General features: G+C 38.9%; 1 protein-coding gene across 1 annotated transcript; it reads right to left on the bottom strand.

Moving 5' to 3' along the window:
• Window positions 1-11,291: 11,291 nt before the first annotated feature.
• LOC137073742 (uncharacterized) lies at window positions 11,292-18,041 on the bottom strand. The gene is made up of 3 exons (XM_067442450.1): window positions 17,999-18,041; window positions 11,681-12,208; window positions 11,292-11,596 (listed from the first exon to the last, which is right to left on the bottom strand). The coding sequence occupies exons 1-3, from the start codon at window positions 18,039-18,041 to the stop codon at window positions 11,292-11,294; spliced, it is 876 nt and encodes a 291-aa protein (XP_067298551.1).
• Window positions 18,042-19,216: the final 1,175 nt, after the last annotated feature.

Below are 19,216 nucleotides of genomic sequence, written 5' to 3'. Positions count from 1 at the left end.
TCAAGAATCAGTGTATGAATCTCAACAATGGTGACAATCAATGAAAAGCTGAATGCTGCAGTGCATGCTGGGTACCACCAATCAAAACTCTCCAATGAGTCCCAGCATGCATTGCGGCATGAATAAATTATGCTTCTGAATTGTGTTTTTTTTTTTTTTGTCACCATTGTAGAGATGCAAACACTGATTCTTGATGTCTGTGTTTGTCTAAATAATGCCATAGATTAAACCTTTTTTTGGTCCTGCAAGTTGTTTGATTGCCACAACAATGCATGAGTTTATAATGTAAACCACATGGCTTTTATTACACATACTACACAATTAACACATTACCTCCATAACCAGAGCATTAGAATCTGAATGAGTTTAGTGATTCAGCCACTACATGATGATTATATAATCATCATTAAAGAGCCAAATCACCTGGCCATGGTTTTTTGACTTTCCATGCCATAACAAAAGTGCTTTACAAACACAGTTAAAGCAGCCAGAAAACTAATGTTGGAGAGTCAAGGGTCAAGAGCCCAACTAAAGCAAACACTACTCACCATCATGGTGACTTCATATAAAACTATTATTTTAATTAAAACATAAATTACAACAATAAAATCAGTCTGGTTAGTAATGCATGAAGCTGGTAATGTTGTTTGTGGAGTTATTTAATCCTCTGATGGGATCTTCAGAGATTTAATGTCTTCTTTTATCTTCAGTTGATTTCATCTAAAGCTGTGGCTGAAGTCAGCTGTAGTTCTCGTGTTTCTCTTTCCTTCAGTGATTCTGCTCATTATCATCAGGTGTTCATCATTAATGTTCAATCATCAATTAATTATCTCATTAACTTCAACACTGCTTCAATGGTACTTTAACTCAGTAGTGAGCATACACATAAACACTAGGAAGTGTTAATTTAACATGGTTGTTTTTCTGTGTACTTTTACATAATTCCTAACTGTTTCATTTACGTATAACTGGCATATATTAATCATATTTAGTTTATTAATTTGTCTATGTAAAAATAATCCAAATGCATTGAAAATGTATATGCAGTTTACATACATAAATCTTATGCTTTACATTTTAATGTAATACTTACTGGTTTTCTATTTATTTTTAATATAAATGAAAAAAAAACCGTGCCTCCTCTAACCACAGACTTAATTTTGAATTTCATAGTGCGCATAGATTCATAATTCTCTGGTAACCACAGCTGCCAGCATTTTCCTGTAAAAATAACAGTTTTTTGTAGTTTTTTTTACAGTGTACACTGTAAAAAAGATCCCCATAAAATTTACGGTAAAAAACCGGCAGCTGTGGTTGCCAGAACTTTACCGTAAAAAATACGGCAGTTACGTTTAAGGTTTTACGCGACAGCAGCATATAATTTAAAGGTTTATAATGTAATAATTACGGTTAAAAAACATTTATTTTACAGTTCAAAACAGTATAATTTAAAGGTTTATACATTTTAAAGTAAAATACCGTTAAATTTACAATTTTTCGAAGTGAAAAAGAACAGGTCATTGTGTAATTAACAGTGAAAAAACGTAAATTGACATTCCCAGAATTCCCCACGTGACACTTCGCATTTGATGCATTTTCATTAAATTAACTGTTTCTTCTTAGTTTTTTCTAATCACTTATGTACATTAAGGTTTTATGTTACATCTAATGTTGTTAAATTAATGTTTATTGCATTTTTAAAACATCATGTGTGTTACCATGATGGTGTTTGGTGTTTAGTGTTTGTGTGTGCACCTTCTATATGTTAATATTGTCCCTCCAAAAGCTGCGTGTGATGAGCTTTGATTCATCATGTGATTCTCATCACCACTATAATTGGTGATTGTCAAATTATATAAAAGGAAAATAACAGATATTAGCATTTCAATTGTTTCAATTGAAAGTTGGTCATTTAATATTTCGGTTCAATATTTTTTTTTTACCATTATTGTTTTATAGTGCACTGTGTACACATAATTATTTCTATATAAACTTTCAAATTATAGGGTTTTTAACTGTAAAATAAACCAGTTTTAACCGTAATTACCGCATTATAAACCTTTAAATTATATGCTGTTGTCCCGTAAAACCTAAAACGTTACTGCCGTATTTTTTACGGAAAAGTTCTGGCAACCAGAGCTGCCGGTTTTTTACCGTAAATTTGATGGGTATTTTTTTACAGTGTGGCCAAAAGAAAGATAGTTTTCAAGGTGAGGAACTTCTCTGAAACCTCCTCTAAGGGTTCAAACGGAGGCTCAGACAAGCCCCGCAAAACAATGGCCAAGTCCCATGCCGGGACCCTAGCGTGCATAACCGGCCTCAACCTTAAGGTACCACGGAGGAAACGTGTAATAAGAGGGTGTCTTCCCAAAGACACTCCACCCAAAGGGACGTGGAAGGCACCCAAGGCCGCCACAAACACCTTTATTGTGGAGGGGGACAACCCTGCCGAGAACCTTGCCTGCAGAAACTCTAGCACTGTACCAACCGGGCAGTTAACTGGGTCCCACTGGCGTTCTCTGCACCATGCTGAGAAAAGTTTCCATTTCAAAGCGTACAGCTTCCTCGTGGACGGAGCTCTGGAGTGAAGGATGGTCTCAACGACCTCGGCCGAGAGACCCTCCTCTATGAGCCTGGCCCCCTCAGAGGCCAGGCCCACAGTTTCCACAACTCTGGGCGTGGGTGCAGGAATCTCCCGCCCGCCTGAGAGAGTAGATCCCTCCTGGTCGGAATCTCCATCGGAGAGCCTTCCAGGAGAGATATCAGGTCCGAAAACCAAATTCTGGTCGGCCAGTACGGAGCCACTAGAAGTACTTGGGCCCCGTCCCGACGTACCCTCTCCAGAACTCCTGGAAGCAAGACAATCAGGGGGAAGGCATAAAGGGGCAGCCTCGGCCACTCCTGTACCATGGCATCCAACCCCAGCGGGGCTGGATGGGACAGAGAGAACCACTGAGGACAGTGAGAATTCTCAGCCGAAGCAAATACACTGTAAAAAAAATCCCCGTAAAATTTACGGTAAAAAACCGGCAGCTGTGGTTGCCAGAATTATACCGTAAAAAATACGGCAGTTACGTTTTAGTTTTTACGGGGCAACAACATATAATTTAAAGGTTTATAATGTAATAATCACGGTTGAAAACCGTTTATTTTACCATTCAAAACTGTACATTGTAAAAAAATACCCATCAAATTTATGGTCAAAAAACGGCAGCTGTGGTTGCCGGAACTTTACCATAAAAAATACAGCAGTAACGTTTTAGATTTTATGGGACAGCAGCATATAATTTAAAGGTTTATAATGTGGTAATTACGGCTAAAAACTGTTTATTTTACAGTTCAAAACCATATAATTTGAAAGTTTATATTGTAATACTTATATGTACACAGTGCACTATAAACAATTACGGTAAAAAAATATTTAACTGAAATAATATTAATTTACCAACTTATTGAAATGCTAATATCTGTTATGTACCTTTGATATAGATTGACAGCCACCAATTACAGTGGTGATGAGAATCACATGATGAATCAAAGCTCATCACACACAGCTATTGGAGAGACAATATTAACACATAGAAGGAGCACACACAAACACTAAACACCAAACACCATCATGGTAACAGACATGGCTTTTTAAAAATCCAATAAACATTAATTTAACAACATTAGATGTAAAATAAAACCTTAATGTACATAAGTGATTAGAAAAAACTAAGAAGAAACATAGTTAATTCAATGAAAATGCATCAAATGCGAAGTGTCACGTGGGGAATTCTGGGAATGTCAATTTACGGTTTTTCACTGTTAATTACACAATGACCTGTTCTTTTTCACTTCGAAAAACTGTAAATTTAACGGTGTTTTACTGTTAAATAAAATAAAATGTATAACATTTGTAAATTATACAGTTTTAACCTGTAAAATAAATGGTTTTTAACCGTAATAATTACAGTATAAACCTTTAAATTATATGGTCCTGTCCCGTAAAACCTAAAACGTAACTGCCGTATTTTTTACGGTAAAGTTCTGGCAACCACAGCTGCCGGTTTTTTACCGTAAATTTTATGGGGAAAAACTGTTGTTTTTACGGGAAAACGCTGGCAGCTGCCGTTACCAGAGAATTATGAAACTATGCACACTATGAAATTCAAAAATAGGCGTGGTTAGAGGAGGCACTTTTTTTTTATTTTTACATAAATATAAATATAAAACCAGTAAGTATTACATCAAAATGTAAAGACTAAAAGAAAAAAGGAAACAAAAAGCATAAGATTTATGTATTTATATTGCATATAAATTTTCAATGGATTTGGATTTTTTTTACATAAACAAAATAATAAACTTAATGTGATTCATATTTCTAAGTATACACAGATTAAACGGGTAAGATTTGTGTAATTGTATTAATAAACTGAATGTGATTGATATATGCCAGTTATACGTAAATTAAACAGTTAAGAATTATGGAAAAGCACACCGAAAAATGCTCATGTTAAATTACCACTTCCCGGTGTTCATGTGTGTGCTCACTACTGAGTTAAAGTACCATTGAAGCAGTGTTGATGTTAATGAGATAATTAAGTGATGATTGAGCATTAGTGGTGAACACCTGATGATAACCATGATGGTGAACAGTGTTTTCTTTAGTTGGGCTCTTGACCCTTATCTCTTTCACATTAGTTTTCTGGCTGCTTTAACTGTGTTTGTAAAGCACTTTTGTTATAGCATGGAAAGCCAAGAAAGAAACATGGCCTGGTGATTTGGCTCTTTAGTGATGATTAAATAATCGTCATGTAGTGGTTGAATCCCTGAGCTCATTCAGATTCTAATGCTCTGGTTATAAAGGTGATTAGCCGTATGTGTAAAAATATCCATGTGGTTTGCAGTATGATAGCCAGTATGATTGTTGTAATCAAACAATATGCAGGTTTATAAAAAAAGTTTTAAACTACAGCATAATTTAGACACACACAGACATCAAGAATCAGTGTATGTGTCTCTACAATGGTGACAAGCAAAAAAAAAATCAGATAAACATCTACTCTTAACATGAAACAAGCTACTATAAAACGTCACAAGAAAAACAGCAAAAGTAAAAAAAAACAAGTTGTAAGAATCAAAGAAAATTTGTCAATTCAGATGGATAATTTATTCATGCCGCAATGCATGCTGGGACCCATGGGAGAGTTTTGATTGGTGGTACCCAGCATGCACTGCAGCATGAAGCTTTTCATTGATTGTCACCATTGTTGAGATTTATACACTGATTCTTGATATATGTTTGTGTCTAATAATTGCCATAGATTAAAACCTTTTGCACACTTTTCTATTTTATTTTTTTAGCTCTGCATATTATTAGATTGCCACAACATTGCTGAAACTCATGCTGTAGAACGAAATGCTAGTTGGCCACTATTATGAATAAAACAAAATTAACACACACAACAAGGACCTTAGACTCTGAATAAGATCAGTGATCACTAGATGATGATTATAGCATCATGAACAAAGAGCCAAATCACCTGGCCATGTTTTAGCTTTGCTTTCCATGCCATAACAATAGTGCAATAAACACAGTTAAAGCAGCCAGAAAACTAATGTTGGCGAGTCGAGGGGCAAGAGCCCAACTAAAGCAAACACTACTCACCATCATGGTGACTTCAAATAAACCTATTATTTTCATTAAAACATAAATTACACAAATAAAGTCAGTCTGCTTAGTAATGTGTGAAGCTGGTATTGCTGTTTGTGGAGTTGTTTAATCCTCTGATGAGATCTTCAGAGATTTAATGTCTTCTTTTATCTTCAGTTGATTTCATCTAAAGCTGTGGCTGAAGTCAGTTGTAGTTCTCGTGTTTCTCTTTCCTTCAGTGATTCTGATTGTTATCATCAGGTGTTCATCATTAATGTTCAATCGGCTCTTAATTATCTCATTAACGTCAACACTGGTTCAATAGTACTTTAACTCAGTAGTGAGCTTCTCATCTGAGAATCTTACCTGTTTCATTTATGTTTGATTTACAAATAAGATTTTCATTAAGTTTATTAATTTGTTTGTCAAAATTACATAATCAAAATGCATGGAACATTTATATGCAATTCAAATACATGTTTAGACATTTTTTAAGTGCATAAACTTGTAAAATTACTTACATTTCTAAGAACAACTGACTAAAACATAAGTTTTTACAATATTTAGATATCAAATTAACAAAATAGATTTTAAAGTATTACAGTATTTCTCTGTTGTTGATACCAATATTTGTAGGTTTAACAAACAAATTTGTTTATAATCACATGTTGTTGTAAATATAACACAATATTCTGTTTAACAGTTTACAAAAGTTCATTGTGATTTAAACAAAAAATATATGTTTTTGGGGTTCTAATAATATTCTGTTGGGATTTTACATTGTTTTTTTGTAAATGTTACAGGCATAAGGTTAGATCTATTACAGTTATTCACCGTATATAGTACGGAACCTCTCCTACGGAAACTTTCTGTTTACCAAATAACAGTTTTTAACCGTAGAATATTACAACCTTACACCGTTAAAATCACGGTCATTTTTTAGAGTGTAGGTGTATCTCTGCTTTCCCATATACCTTCCATAGGAGCTCCACCACCTCGGGGTGGAGTCTCCACTCCCCGGGCCTCGGCCCCTGCCTCGACAGGCTGTCTGCTTCCTGATTTAGGACCCCTGGGATATATACTGCTCTGATGGACAGCAATTTCCCCTGGGCCCACAGGAGGATCCGGCGTGCCAATTTGTCAAATGGACGGGACCTCAGACCCCCCTGGTGATTTATATAGGCGACCACCGATGTGTTGTCTGTCCTGACTAACACATGATGGCCCCTGAGGTCGGGCAGAAACTGTTTCAATGCAAGAAACACTGCGAGCATCTCTAGCCGATTTATGTGCCAGTGCCGCTGATGTTCCTGCCATAGACCCTGGGATGAGCGGCCACTCATGGTCGCACCCCAGCCTGTGAGAGAGGCATCTGTCGTTAGCGTTACGCGACGAACATGAGCCCCCAACACGGGACCCTGAGATAGAAACCCCGGGTTTTTCCACATGACCAGAGCACGTAGGCATCGCCGTGTGACTTTGATCGTGCGGAGCGGATTTCCCCTCGGGGAGAATCCTTTTGTTTTGAGCCACCACTGTAGCGGCCTCAGGTTCAATAGGCCAAAAGGTATTACGTTGGACGCTGCTGCCATGAGAACTAACAGTTTCTGGAACTGTTTCACAGTGACGGCCCGGTCTAGCTTCTGTTCTTTGACTGCTGCCAGGATCGATGTTATGCGTGTCGGCGATAATTGTGCCCGCATAATTACCGAATCCCAGTTCACACCTAGAAAAGTGGTTCTCTGAGCCGGAGAAAGCTCACTCTTCTTGGCGTTCAGCCTCAACCCCAATTTTGACATGTGTGCGAGAACAGCATCTCGATGCTGAACCGCCATCTGTTCTGTAGGCGCTAGAATCAGCCAATCGTCGATATAATTCAGTATGCGGACGCCCTGCAGACGCAACGGCGCCAGAGCTGCATCCACACACTTGGTGAATGTGCGGGGTCACAGTGCTAGACCGAAGGGAAGCACCCGATATTGGTATGCCTCTCCCCCGAAGGCAAACCTCAGGAACTTCCTGTGATGTTGAAGGATGGAGACATGAAAATACGCGTCTTTGAGATCTATGGTGACAAACCAATCCCCCGATCTGATCTGCGATACAAACTGTCTGAGTGTGAGCATCTTGAACCTGAGCTTGGCCACTGAGCGATTTAGTAGACGCAGATCTAATATCGGGCGTAAGCCCCCATCCTTCTTTGGCACGATGAAGTAACGGCTGTAAAACCCAGACTCCCTGCCGGGAGGAGGAACCCTCTCTATAGCCCCCTTTCGCAGTAGTGTCTCTACTTCCTGTGCCATCCCCAGAGCCTGCTCCGGGCCCACCTCTGTAGGTAGGACACCGCTGAAAGGAGGTGGCCGCCTTTTGAATTGAATGGCGTACCCCCTTTCGATTATCTGCAGGACCCAACGAAATATATTTGATAGATGTTTCTATTCGTCTAGAAAATCTACTAAGGGAACCAGCCTCTCGAGGCTGGCCTCTGGTGTACTTTGAACAGCAAGCACAGCGCCCTGAAGCGGTGAAATGGCAGGGAACAACTGACTTGACTGCTCGGGAGCCCCCCGAGGAGGGGCGTGGACCACCCTCGGGTGGCCCGTGGAGACCGACTGCGCCCCGGCATTGCGGCGGGGTTGGCAGCGCGGCCCCCAGAGGGTGCCGCAGGGAAACGGGTACCTACGGGGGGAACCACCCTCAGCGTCATGACGCTTCTGGCGTCAGGAACGCTTAGACGAGGCCTTCTTGGCGATCAGGACTGTCCTCAGATCAGCCCGGCCCCTAGAAGGCCTCACCTGAGAGCGACGCTCTGTTTTTGTTGAGCCCTGTGCGAGGAGCTTGTACTCGGTTTGGGCTGCTTGGTGTCAGCAGCAGCCCCAGGGACCTGGACCCGGAGAGGAAGAAACTGCTTCAGCGCCGCAGCTTGCTTTTTCGACTCCTGGAACCTCTCGGTGACAGTGTGAACTGCATCACCGAAGAGGCCACCAGGAGAAAGCGGCGCGTCAAGCATAAAGCTTTTCTCCCTCTCCTTGATGTCTGTGGGGTTGAGCCAAAAATGCCTCTCCGTGGCCACCAGGGCTGTCATAGAGCGGCCAACACATCTGGCCGTCTCCTTGGTGGCCCGGAGAGCTAAATCAGCAGATGTTCTAAGCTCGGTTACAATATCTCCCCCCACAACATCACTACTATCCAGATCCCTCAGCAGGTCAGCCTGATACGCCTGCACGATAGCCATCGTGTGCAGGCATGCGGCAGCCTGACCTGCTGCCGAGTACGCTTTGCCCACCAATGCCGACATTGTCTTTAAGGGTCTGGTGGGCAAAGTCGGGGCCTTCAGGGACAATGCCGAGGAAGGCGAGAGATGGCTCGCAAGCGTCTCTTCAACCTTTGGCATCGCCCCATAACCGTACTGTTTCAGCCCAGCGATGTTGCTGTAGACTGAAGTCTGCGGGCTGAACACACGATAAGATGCCGGTCTCCTCCATGATCTTGCCACCTCAGTGTGCAAGTCATGTAAGAACGGCAGGCTCCGCCGTTGAGGCTCTGAAGCGTGAGAAGGCAGGAATCTTTCGTCTAGTTTGCTACAATGCTTTCTTCCTGCCTCAGATCTCTCAGTGGGCCAGTCGATGTTCAGTCTGGCCACTGCTCGCGTCAAAACCTCAACGAGCTCCTCGCTTGCAGGGGACTGAAGTGGCGAATCTTCAGTCTCGATGCTTTCAACGTCCACCTCCTCGGAGCTGGATAGTTGAAGCACCGGCGACTCTCTCGGGGGGGAAGAAACCACCGTGCGTGCTTCCATCCCCAGGGAAGAGCCGCTGGACGGTGCAGGTGAGGGCAGAGATAAGGCAGCGCCCGTCTCTAACCCCTCTGCAACGTCCAATTGTGATCCCCACGACTGCAGCCTCCGCTCTGCCTCGGCAGCAGCGGGACCAGAGCCACGGGGAACACGAGCCCTGGCACCCTCCTTAAAGAGTGCCCGGCGGGAGCGCAGCGTTCTTAATGGTAGCTTTTCACAATGCTCGCAAGCAGCCCCCTCGAGGGCTGCCTGGGCATGCTGCGCTCCCGAGCAGGCAACACACAGAGAGTGTGTATCCCCACCCGTGATGTAGCATGGGCAGGGATGAACACACCTCTTGAAATTGCTGCTATCACTCACCATTTCTCTATCTATTTTATTTTCTCTTTTTTTGTTAATAGCAATATTTAACAAAAGGGTGGAAAAACTCTTGTATATAGACAGACAAAAACACCAAATAGACAGACAGGTTCACACAGATCGCTTGCTGAAGGCACAGAAGCTAGTTGCTGTTTGTTTTCACGGACGCTTTATAGCTTCCGGTCGATGACGTCATCCCGCCGACGATCGATCGATTTTCCGATGGAATGGTTCTACACGCGCTTCACGACGCATTAACGCAGAGGCGTTCTCACAGCGTTTCGACGCAACTCGAGTTCCCTGAAAGGGAACTTCATATTTTTACAGCGACTCATGACAGGAAATATAAGCTCATCTTCTCAGAATCTATTGAGTGATAAATGATCTCATTACTTCATGAGCTTTGATGGAGGATGTTGCAGAAATAAACACAGAAACAGAAGTGAGAAAACAGACGTCAGTCACGAACAACAGCTCTATCAAATAATCAAACACACAACTATAAAGAAAATAATCAATGTTGATTTAAAGACTCTATAATGTTGTTGGCTTTTAGTTAATATATCAGCTCTGTGATCTTCTATATGCTAGCAAACAGTCTTTTGACACATAAACCTCAACAATATCTCCACATTTTCTGAAAAAAATATGATGGAAATACACTGATGTTTGTCCAATCAAATGCTCTGGTGAGTGAGAAAGTCCCTCCCCTAAACCACCGGACACTGACTAGCAAGTAGTGATGGGAAGTTTGGTTGTTTTCCACGAACCAATTCTTTCGGACAGTTTGTTTCAAAGAATGTGTTAAAAAAAAAAAAAAAGGATCACCGGTTCTCCTACATCCTCACGTAATGACGTCATTTCTATCATCCCGGCAGATGAAATAAATTCAAAAACTTTTCATGTTAGAAAAAAACACTTCTCAGTTCGGATTGGAGTACTGTTAACTCGAGAACCGCTGTGTGTTCAGTAATAAACACGCGTACTCAGTACATCAGCTGTTCGTGAGTTCTCTTCAGTCCTCTCTGCAAAAAATGTCTCAGTTCAGTGAACTGTTGGAGTTACAACATATACTTCAAGATACAGAGGGGCAAAAAAGTATTTAGTCAGCCACCAATTGTGCAAGTTCTTCCACTTAAAAAGATGAGAGAGGCCTGTCATTTACATCATAGGTACACTTCAACTATGAAAGACAGAATGAGAAAAAAACATCCAGAAAATCACATTGTCTGATTTTTAAAGAATTTATTTGGAAATTATGGTGGAACATAAGTATTTGGTCAGCTACAAAAAAGCAAGATTTCTGGCTCTCACAGACCTGTAACTTCTTCTTTAAGAGGCTCCTCTGTCCTGATACTGATTTGCCAACGCTGTCACTCTATTAAATTAAAATAAGCTGATAACATCACTGTTTTCTCCAGAACGACTGTAAAGCCAAATCAGATTTTGTTGCAATATTGTCCTGTCTAACACTGTGAAGCTGCTTTGAAACAATCGTCATTGTAAAAGCGCTGTATAAATAAAGTTGCTTGATGATTGATTGACATGTGGAATACTGATCGGGCCCACATCTGGCTCATGTGGAATACTGATCTGGCCCACATCTGGTACATGTGGAATGCTGATCTGGCCCACATCTGGCACATGTGGAATACTGATCGGGCCCACATCTGGCTCATGTGGAATACTGATCGGGCCCACATCTGGCTCATGTGGAATACTGATCTGGCCCACATCTGGTACATGTGGAATGCTGATCTGGCCCACATCTGGCACATGTGGAATACTGATCTGGCCCACATCTGGCACATGTGGAATACTGATCTGGCCCACATCTGGCACATGTGGAATACTGATCTGGCCCACATCTGGCACATGTGGAATACTGATCTGGCCCACATCTGGCACATGTGGAATGCTGATCTGGCCCACATCTGGTACATGTGGAATGCTGATCTGGCCCACATCTGGCACATGTGGAATACTGATCTGGCCCACATCTGGTACATGTGGAATGCTGATCTGGCCCACATCTGGCACATGTAGAATACTGATCTGGCCCACATCTGGCTCATGTGGAATACTGATCTGGCCCACATCTGGTACATGTGGAATACTGATCGGGCCCACATCTGGCACATGTGGAATACTGATCTGGCCCACATCTGGCTCATGTGGAATACTGATCGGGCCCACATCTGGATCATGTGGAATACTGATCTGGCCCACATCTGGTACATGTGGAATACTGATCGGGCCCACATCTGGCACATGTGGAATATTGATCTGGCCCACATCTGGCTCATGTGGAATACTGATCTGGCCCACATCTGGTACATGTGGAATACTGATCGGGCCCACATCTGGCACATGTGGAATATTGATCTGGGCCACATCTGGCACAAGAACTTTAACTGAAGCCACAACTTTAGATTAAATCAGCTGAAGATAAAAGAAGACATTAATTATCTGAAGATCTCAGCAGAGGATTAAAAAAACTCCACAAACAGCATTACCAGCTTCACACATTACTAACCAGACTGACTTTATTTATGTCACATGTCTACAGAAGCTCTTATTGACAATTAAAGCTGTCATGAACTGGCTTTTTTCTTTTTTTATACTGTTGTCTGAGGTCAACTAATGACGTTCATGTGGTTTTAACATTCAAAAACATCATAACTAATAAGTAATATGCTATTTTTATACACTGGTTTTGAGTCTTCTGAACGCTGGGTTTTGATGGGCATGTCACTGGAGACTTGCACTGTAAAAAAATACCCATCAAATTTACGGTAAAAAACCGGCAGCTCTGGTTGCCAGAACTTTTCCGTAAAAAATACGGCAGTAACGTTTTAGGTTTTACGGGACAACAGCATATAATTTAAAGGTTTATAATGCGGTAATTACGGTTAAAACTGGTTTATTTTACAGTTAAAAACCCTATAATTTGAAAGTTTATATAGAAATAATTATGTGTACACAGTGCACTATAAAACAATAATGGTAAAAAAAAAATATTGAACCGAAATATTAAATGACCAACTTTCAATTGAAACAATTGAAATGCTAATATCTGTTATTTTCCTTTTATATAATTTGACAATCACCAATTATAGTGGTGATGAGAATCACATGATGAATCAAAGCTCATCACACGCAGCTTTTGGAGGGACAATATTAACATATAGAAGGTGCACACACAAACACTAAACACCAAACACCATCATGGTAACACACATGATGTTTTAAAAATGCAATAAACATTAATTTAACAACATTAGATGTAACATAAAACCTTAATGTACATAAGTGATTAGAAAAAACTAAGAAGAAACAGTTAATTTAATGAAAATGCATCAAATGCGAAGTGTCACGTGGGGAATTCTGGGAATGTCAATTTACGTTTTTTCACTGTTAATTACACAATGACCTGTTCTTTTTCACTTCGAAAAATTGTAAATTTAACGGTATTTTACTTTAAAATGTATAAACCTTTAAATTATACTGTTTTGAACTGTAAAATAAATGTTTTTTAACCGTAATTATTACATTATAAACCTTTAAATTATATGCTGCTGTCGCGTAAAACCTTAAACGTAACTGCCGTATTTTTTACGGTAAAGTTCTGGCAACCACAGCTGCCGGTTTTTTACCGTAAATTTTATGGGGATCTTTTTTACAGTGTACACTGTAAAAAAAACTACAAAAAACTGTTATTTTTACAGGAAAATGCTGGCAGCTGTGGTTACCAGAGAATTATGAATCTATGCGCACTATGAAATTCAAAATTAAGTCTGTGGTTAGAGGAGGCACGGTTTTTTTTTCATTTATATTAAAAATAAATAGAAAACCAGTAAGTATTACATTAAAATGTAAAGCATAAGATTTATGTATGTAAACTGCATATACATTTTCAATGCATTTGGATTATTTTTACATAGACAAATTAATAAACTAAATATGATTAATATATGCCAGTTATACGTAAATGAAACAGTTAGGAATTATGTAAAAGTACACAGAAAAACAACCATGTTAAATTAACACTTCCTAGTGTTTATGTGTATGCTCACTACTGAGTTAAAGTACCATTGAAGCAGTGTTGAAGTTAATGAGATAATTAATTGATGATTGAACATTAATGATGAACACCTGATGATAATGAGCAGAATCACTGAAGGAAAGAGAAACACGAGAACTACAGCTGACTTCAGCCACAGCTTTAGATGAAATCAACTGAAGATAAAAGAAGACATTAAATCTCTGAAGATCCCATCAGAGGATTAAATAACTCCACAAACAACATTACCAGCTTCATGCATTACTAACCAGACTGATTTTATTGTTGTAATTTATGTTTTAATTAAAATAATAGTTTTATATGAAGTCACCATGATGGTGAGTAGTGTTTGCTTTAGTTGGGCTCTTGACCCTTGACTCTCCAACATTAGTTTTCTGGCTGCTTTAACTGTGTTTGTAAAGCACTTTTGTTATGGCATGGAAAGTCAAAAAACCATGGCCAGGTGATTTGGCTCTTTAATGATGATTATATAATCATCATGTAGTGGCTGAATCACTAAACTCATTCAGATTCTAATGCTCTGGTTATGGAGGTAATGTGTTAATTGTGTAGTATGTGTAATAAAAGCCATGTGGTTTACATTATAAACTCATGCATTGTTGTGGCAATCAAACAACTTGCAGGACCAAAAAAAGGTTTAATCTATGGCATTATTTAGACAAACACAGACATCAAGAATCAGTGTTTGCATCTCTACAATGGTGACAAAAAAAAAAAAAACACAATTCAGAAGCATAATTTATTCATGCCGCAATGCATGCTGGGACTCATTGGAGAGTTTTGATTGGTGGTACCCAGCATGCACTGCAGCATTCAGCTTTTCATTGATTGTCACCATTGTTGAGATTCATACACTGATTCTTGATATCTGTTTGTGTCTAATAATTGCCGTAGATTAAAACCTTTTGTGCACTATTTTATTTTAAATTCTGCATATTAGATTGCCACGACAGCGCTCATGCTATAGAATCAACTGGCCACTATTATGATTAAACAAAATTAATAACACATAAACAGAGTCTTAGACTCTGAACAAGACCAGTGATCACTAGATGATGATTATATAATCATGAACAAAGAGACAAATCATCTGACCATGTGTTTTCTTGGCTTTCCATGCTGTAACTAAAGTGCTTTATAAACACAGTTAAAGCAGCCAGAAAACTAATGTTGGAGAGTCAAGGGTCAAGAGCCCAACTAAAGCAAACACTGCTCACCATCATGGTGACTTCAAATAAAACTATTATTTTCAATAAAACATCAACATCCACAGAAATAAATTCAGTCTGGTTAGTAATGTGTGAAGCTGGTAATGCTGTTTGTGGAGTTGTTTAATCCTCTGCTGAGATCTTCAGAGATTTAATGTCTTCTTTTATCTTCAGTTGATTTCATCTAAAGCTGTGGCTGAAGTCAGCTGTAGTTCTCGTGTTTCTCTTTCCTTCAGTGATTCTGCTCATTATCATCAGGTGTTCATCATTAATGCTCAATCATCTCTTAATTATCTCATTAATGTCAACACTGGTTCAATAGTACTTTAACTCATTAGTGAGCACACACATGAACCCTAGGAAGTGTTCATTTAACGTTTCATTTATAAATTATTTACAAATAAGATTTTTATTACTGATTCTTAGATAGTGATTCTTAGTAAGTTGATTAATTTGTTTGTTAAAATTACATAATCCAAATGCATGGAACATTTATATGCAATACAAATACATGTTTAGAAATTTTTTTAATGCATAAACGTGTAAAGTGACTTACATTTTTAAGATTAACAAATTTTTTTAATTGTCAACAATATTTGCATGTCAAATTAACAAACTAGTTTTTACAGTATTTTCTCAAAAAACGTACAGGTTTTTAATACCAATATTTGTAGTTTTATCAAATAAAATGTTATTATAATCACATGTTGTAAATATAACAAAATATTCTGTTTAATAGTTTACAAAATGTCACTGTGATTCAAACAAAAAATATATATGCTTTTGGGTTTTCTATAATTTTCTTTTGGGATTTTACATTGTTTTTCTGTAAATTTCACGGGCATAAGGTTAGATCTATTGCAGTTATTCACCGTATATAGTAAGGAAACTTTGTGTTAACCAAATAACAGTTTTTAACTGTAGCATTTTTACAACCTTTGACCGTTAAAATCACGATCATTTTTTACAGTGTGGAAGTAAACGCCCACGACTAGGATTGGAGAAGATTTGCATATTTAATGAGCTTCATATCTATGCCTTTGTCAGTTCAGGTCACATGAGGGAGGGATTATTTTATAGCGGCAACTGCAACTGCAACTTGTCTTTATCAAACAAAGACAATGATTTATTTCTCATCCACTCGCAATTGTATTTCATTGCCCGCACCCGCACGATCGGTCGACATAAGCGCGAACCGTGACCTCACACACACACACACACACACACGTTCACACCCAGATCAAGACAGAATTTCTACCGATGGGCGTACGTTTTGGTCTTGTACAGCCCCGGGACTAGAACCATTACATATAAAAAAGACGTTTTACTCACATAAGTTTGTTGCACCATTCCTGTTGGATGCAATATAGAAGGCACAGCGTTGTGTCTAGCACAACTTGTTGTGTCTAGCAAAACTAGCACTTGAGACTTGTTTACAAACGATTCTGTGGTGAAATGAAGCAAACTTTCTTCCCCACGTGAGCTGGAACTTCATTAAAAATAATGAAGTATCACACATTCCTAATATTATGTTCCGAAGGAAGCTTATGCAGTGACTGTGTTCTTCCACAATATCTTGCTATGTTCTTAATCATGTTTATTTCTGCTGTTTTGTGATCGACACATCAGCTCCATGAGTCGGTGGGCGGGGCTACTGAATTACACGTGCTGTAGAGGTGTGTTTCGTAGCGCTATGACAAAAGAATGAACGATCATTTTCTGGTCCTGGTGCCTATAAAAGCTTTTCTTTGACTAACAAGGACGTTTTCAGCTCTGAAACTTGCAGTATAATCTTATAATACCATGACCTTTTATGTATCAAAAGCTCAAGGGAAAGTTTATTTCCGAATTCATCACCCCCTTTAACAGAGGTTTGACTCTAACGTGTTTCATCTGAAGTCACCATAAAGGTGAACAGTTTTTTCATTAGTTGAGATCATATCTTTTATTACATTTTTGACTGCTGTGACAGTGTGTTTGTAAATCACAATTGCAGTAGCATAGGAAGCTAGTCCTGTTTATGGTTTTATAATCATCATGAAATCACTGAGTTACTGAAGCATTAGATCCTGCAGTATTATAACAGTCAGATTAAGCATGAGCACAAAAAGTTAATCTATGATGACACACTTGAATAAACTTCTTTTTCATGAGGGGACTCTAATCTGTAGTGTAGACACATTTATTTTCTTTAAGGTGATTTGAAACAAATGTGTATTACAATAAGCGCTTCACAAATAAATGTGAAATTAATGAAAAATCTGGAAAAAGAACATACATTGTATTTTTTCTACTTGAAAACAGCATCACATTATACCTTAGTATTATAAGGGAATCTTACAAAAATACATGATCACAGTGGGAATTTCTTCATCAGCTTTGATGGAGGATAATGCAGAAATAAACAAAGAGACATATTAAGATTTTTTTTTAAATAACTTAAAAGCTCAGTGACATTACATTTTTATTTTATTTTTATTGCTTGTTCATATCTATCAGGTTTGGGATATTCTAAATGCTAACAAAGTCCTAACCAAGTCCTTTGACAAATACACCTCTACAATATTTTCACATCATCTTCTAAGAAAACAAGCCAAAAATATTGATGGCGATAGACTGATGTTTGACCAATCAAATGCTCTGATGAGTGAGAAAGCCCCTCCCCTAAACCACCGGACACTGACTAGCAAGAAGAAAATTAGCAATTCATGTTCAAAACTGACGTCACTAAAAACTATTGGATATTTATAAAACGGACAAGCCCATTGACATCTCTCACTCAAACTTCCTGATTCAAAAGGAAACGCATCAATATAGCACAGAAAACTGATCATTAATCATCATTATGGGGTCTTTGACAATAAAATGAAATAAAACAGAGTGTTTGTAATGTGAATGTAACAGAGACTCACCGTGAATCATGAGCAGAAAGATCAGAGGAAGAGGAGGAGCCATTCTGACCGACATCAGCATAAAATACATCTATAATACAGCATTAAACATCACTCATATACTCATAAACAGTGTGTGTTCATCACCCTAAACAGCTCTTAGTGTTAGTGAGATCTTTGCACATCTGGAGATTATTAATGCTCAACATCAGTGTGTGTGAATGAACTGATCATTAGATGAACAGAAGATATTTCTCATGTCAGGAATCATGTGTTATATGAGCTTCATCTATAGAAATAATCATCAGTTTTCATTTAAGTAAGAGTGTGTTTGTCTTACCGTGTTGAAGCTCATCAGATCAACAGCAACTGAACGACTGACGGTTTAACACACGCTCTTTTAGCTTCAGGCTGATGGACTTTGTGTGGTTAACACTGATATTTAAAGCCCAGTGGTGGAAAATAACACTGTGGTTAACACTGACATTTTTACAACTGTTTTTTTTTTTAAAGCACCGTCCTTCAGATGAGACGTTAAACCGAGGTCCTGACTCTCTGTGATCATTAAAAATCCCAGGATGTCCTTCGATAAAGAGAGCTTTGAGTGCCTAGAAAATTGCTATATAAATGAAACAAATTATTATTAAATATAATTAATTAATAATTGTTAGAGCATCTAACTCTCATGCCGGCAGACCCGGGTTCAAGTCCAGCTTGGACTGGGCGGTTCAAACAGGAGACTAGTTACACAACCATATATTAATAGATATTTCACACTTACTATGAAGGCTAAAAGTTGATGTTCCCTTTCAATACGGTTCACTCGTATTACATCTGTAACTGACACTCATGGGGAAAACCCTTTTTTTTCCTTCAGAAAACTGAAGCCTGATTGGTGTATGTCTAATCCTCTGCTGAGATCTTCAGAGATGTAATGTCTTCTTTTATCTTCAGTTGATTTCATCTAAAGCTGTGGCTGAAGTCAGTTGTAGTTCTTGTGTTTCTCTGTCCTTCAGTGATTCTGCTCATTATCACGTCAAGAACGTTCAGTTATCACTCAATTAATTATCTCATTAATCCTATTACCATAAACTGATGCAGTGTTACATTGAACTGTCTGTAGTGTGCACACTGAATAGTGTTCATTTCATCTGGGCTAACCCATGTGGGACCTCCATGTAAACTGAGGACAAAACTTTCTGTTAGAGTCCAGATCAAACCCATCTGGCTCCACATGGC

Source organism: Pseudorasbora parva, chromosome 4, assembly GCF_024679245.1.
Source record: "Pseudorasbora parva isolate DD20220531a chromosome 4, ASM2467924v1, whole genome shotgun sequence".
Lineage (NCBI taxonomy): Eukaryota > Metazoa > Chordata > Actinopteri > Cypriniformes > Gobionidae > Pseudorasbora > Pseudorasbora parva.
Note: the sequence above shows the minus strand (reverse complement) of the source record. Positions and strands in the feature narration are given on the sequence as shown.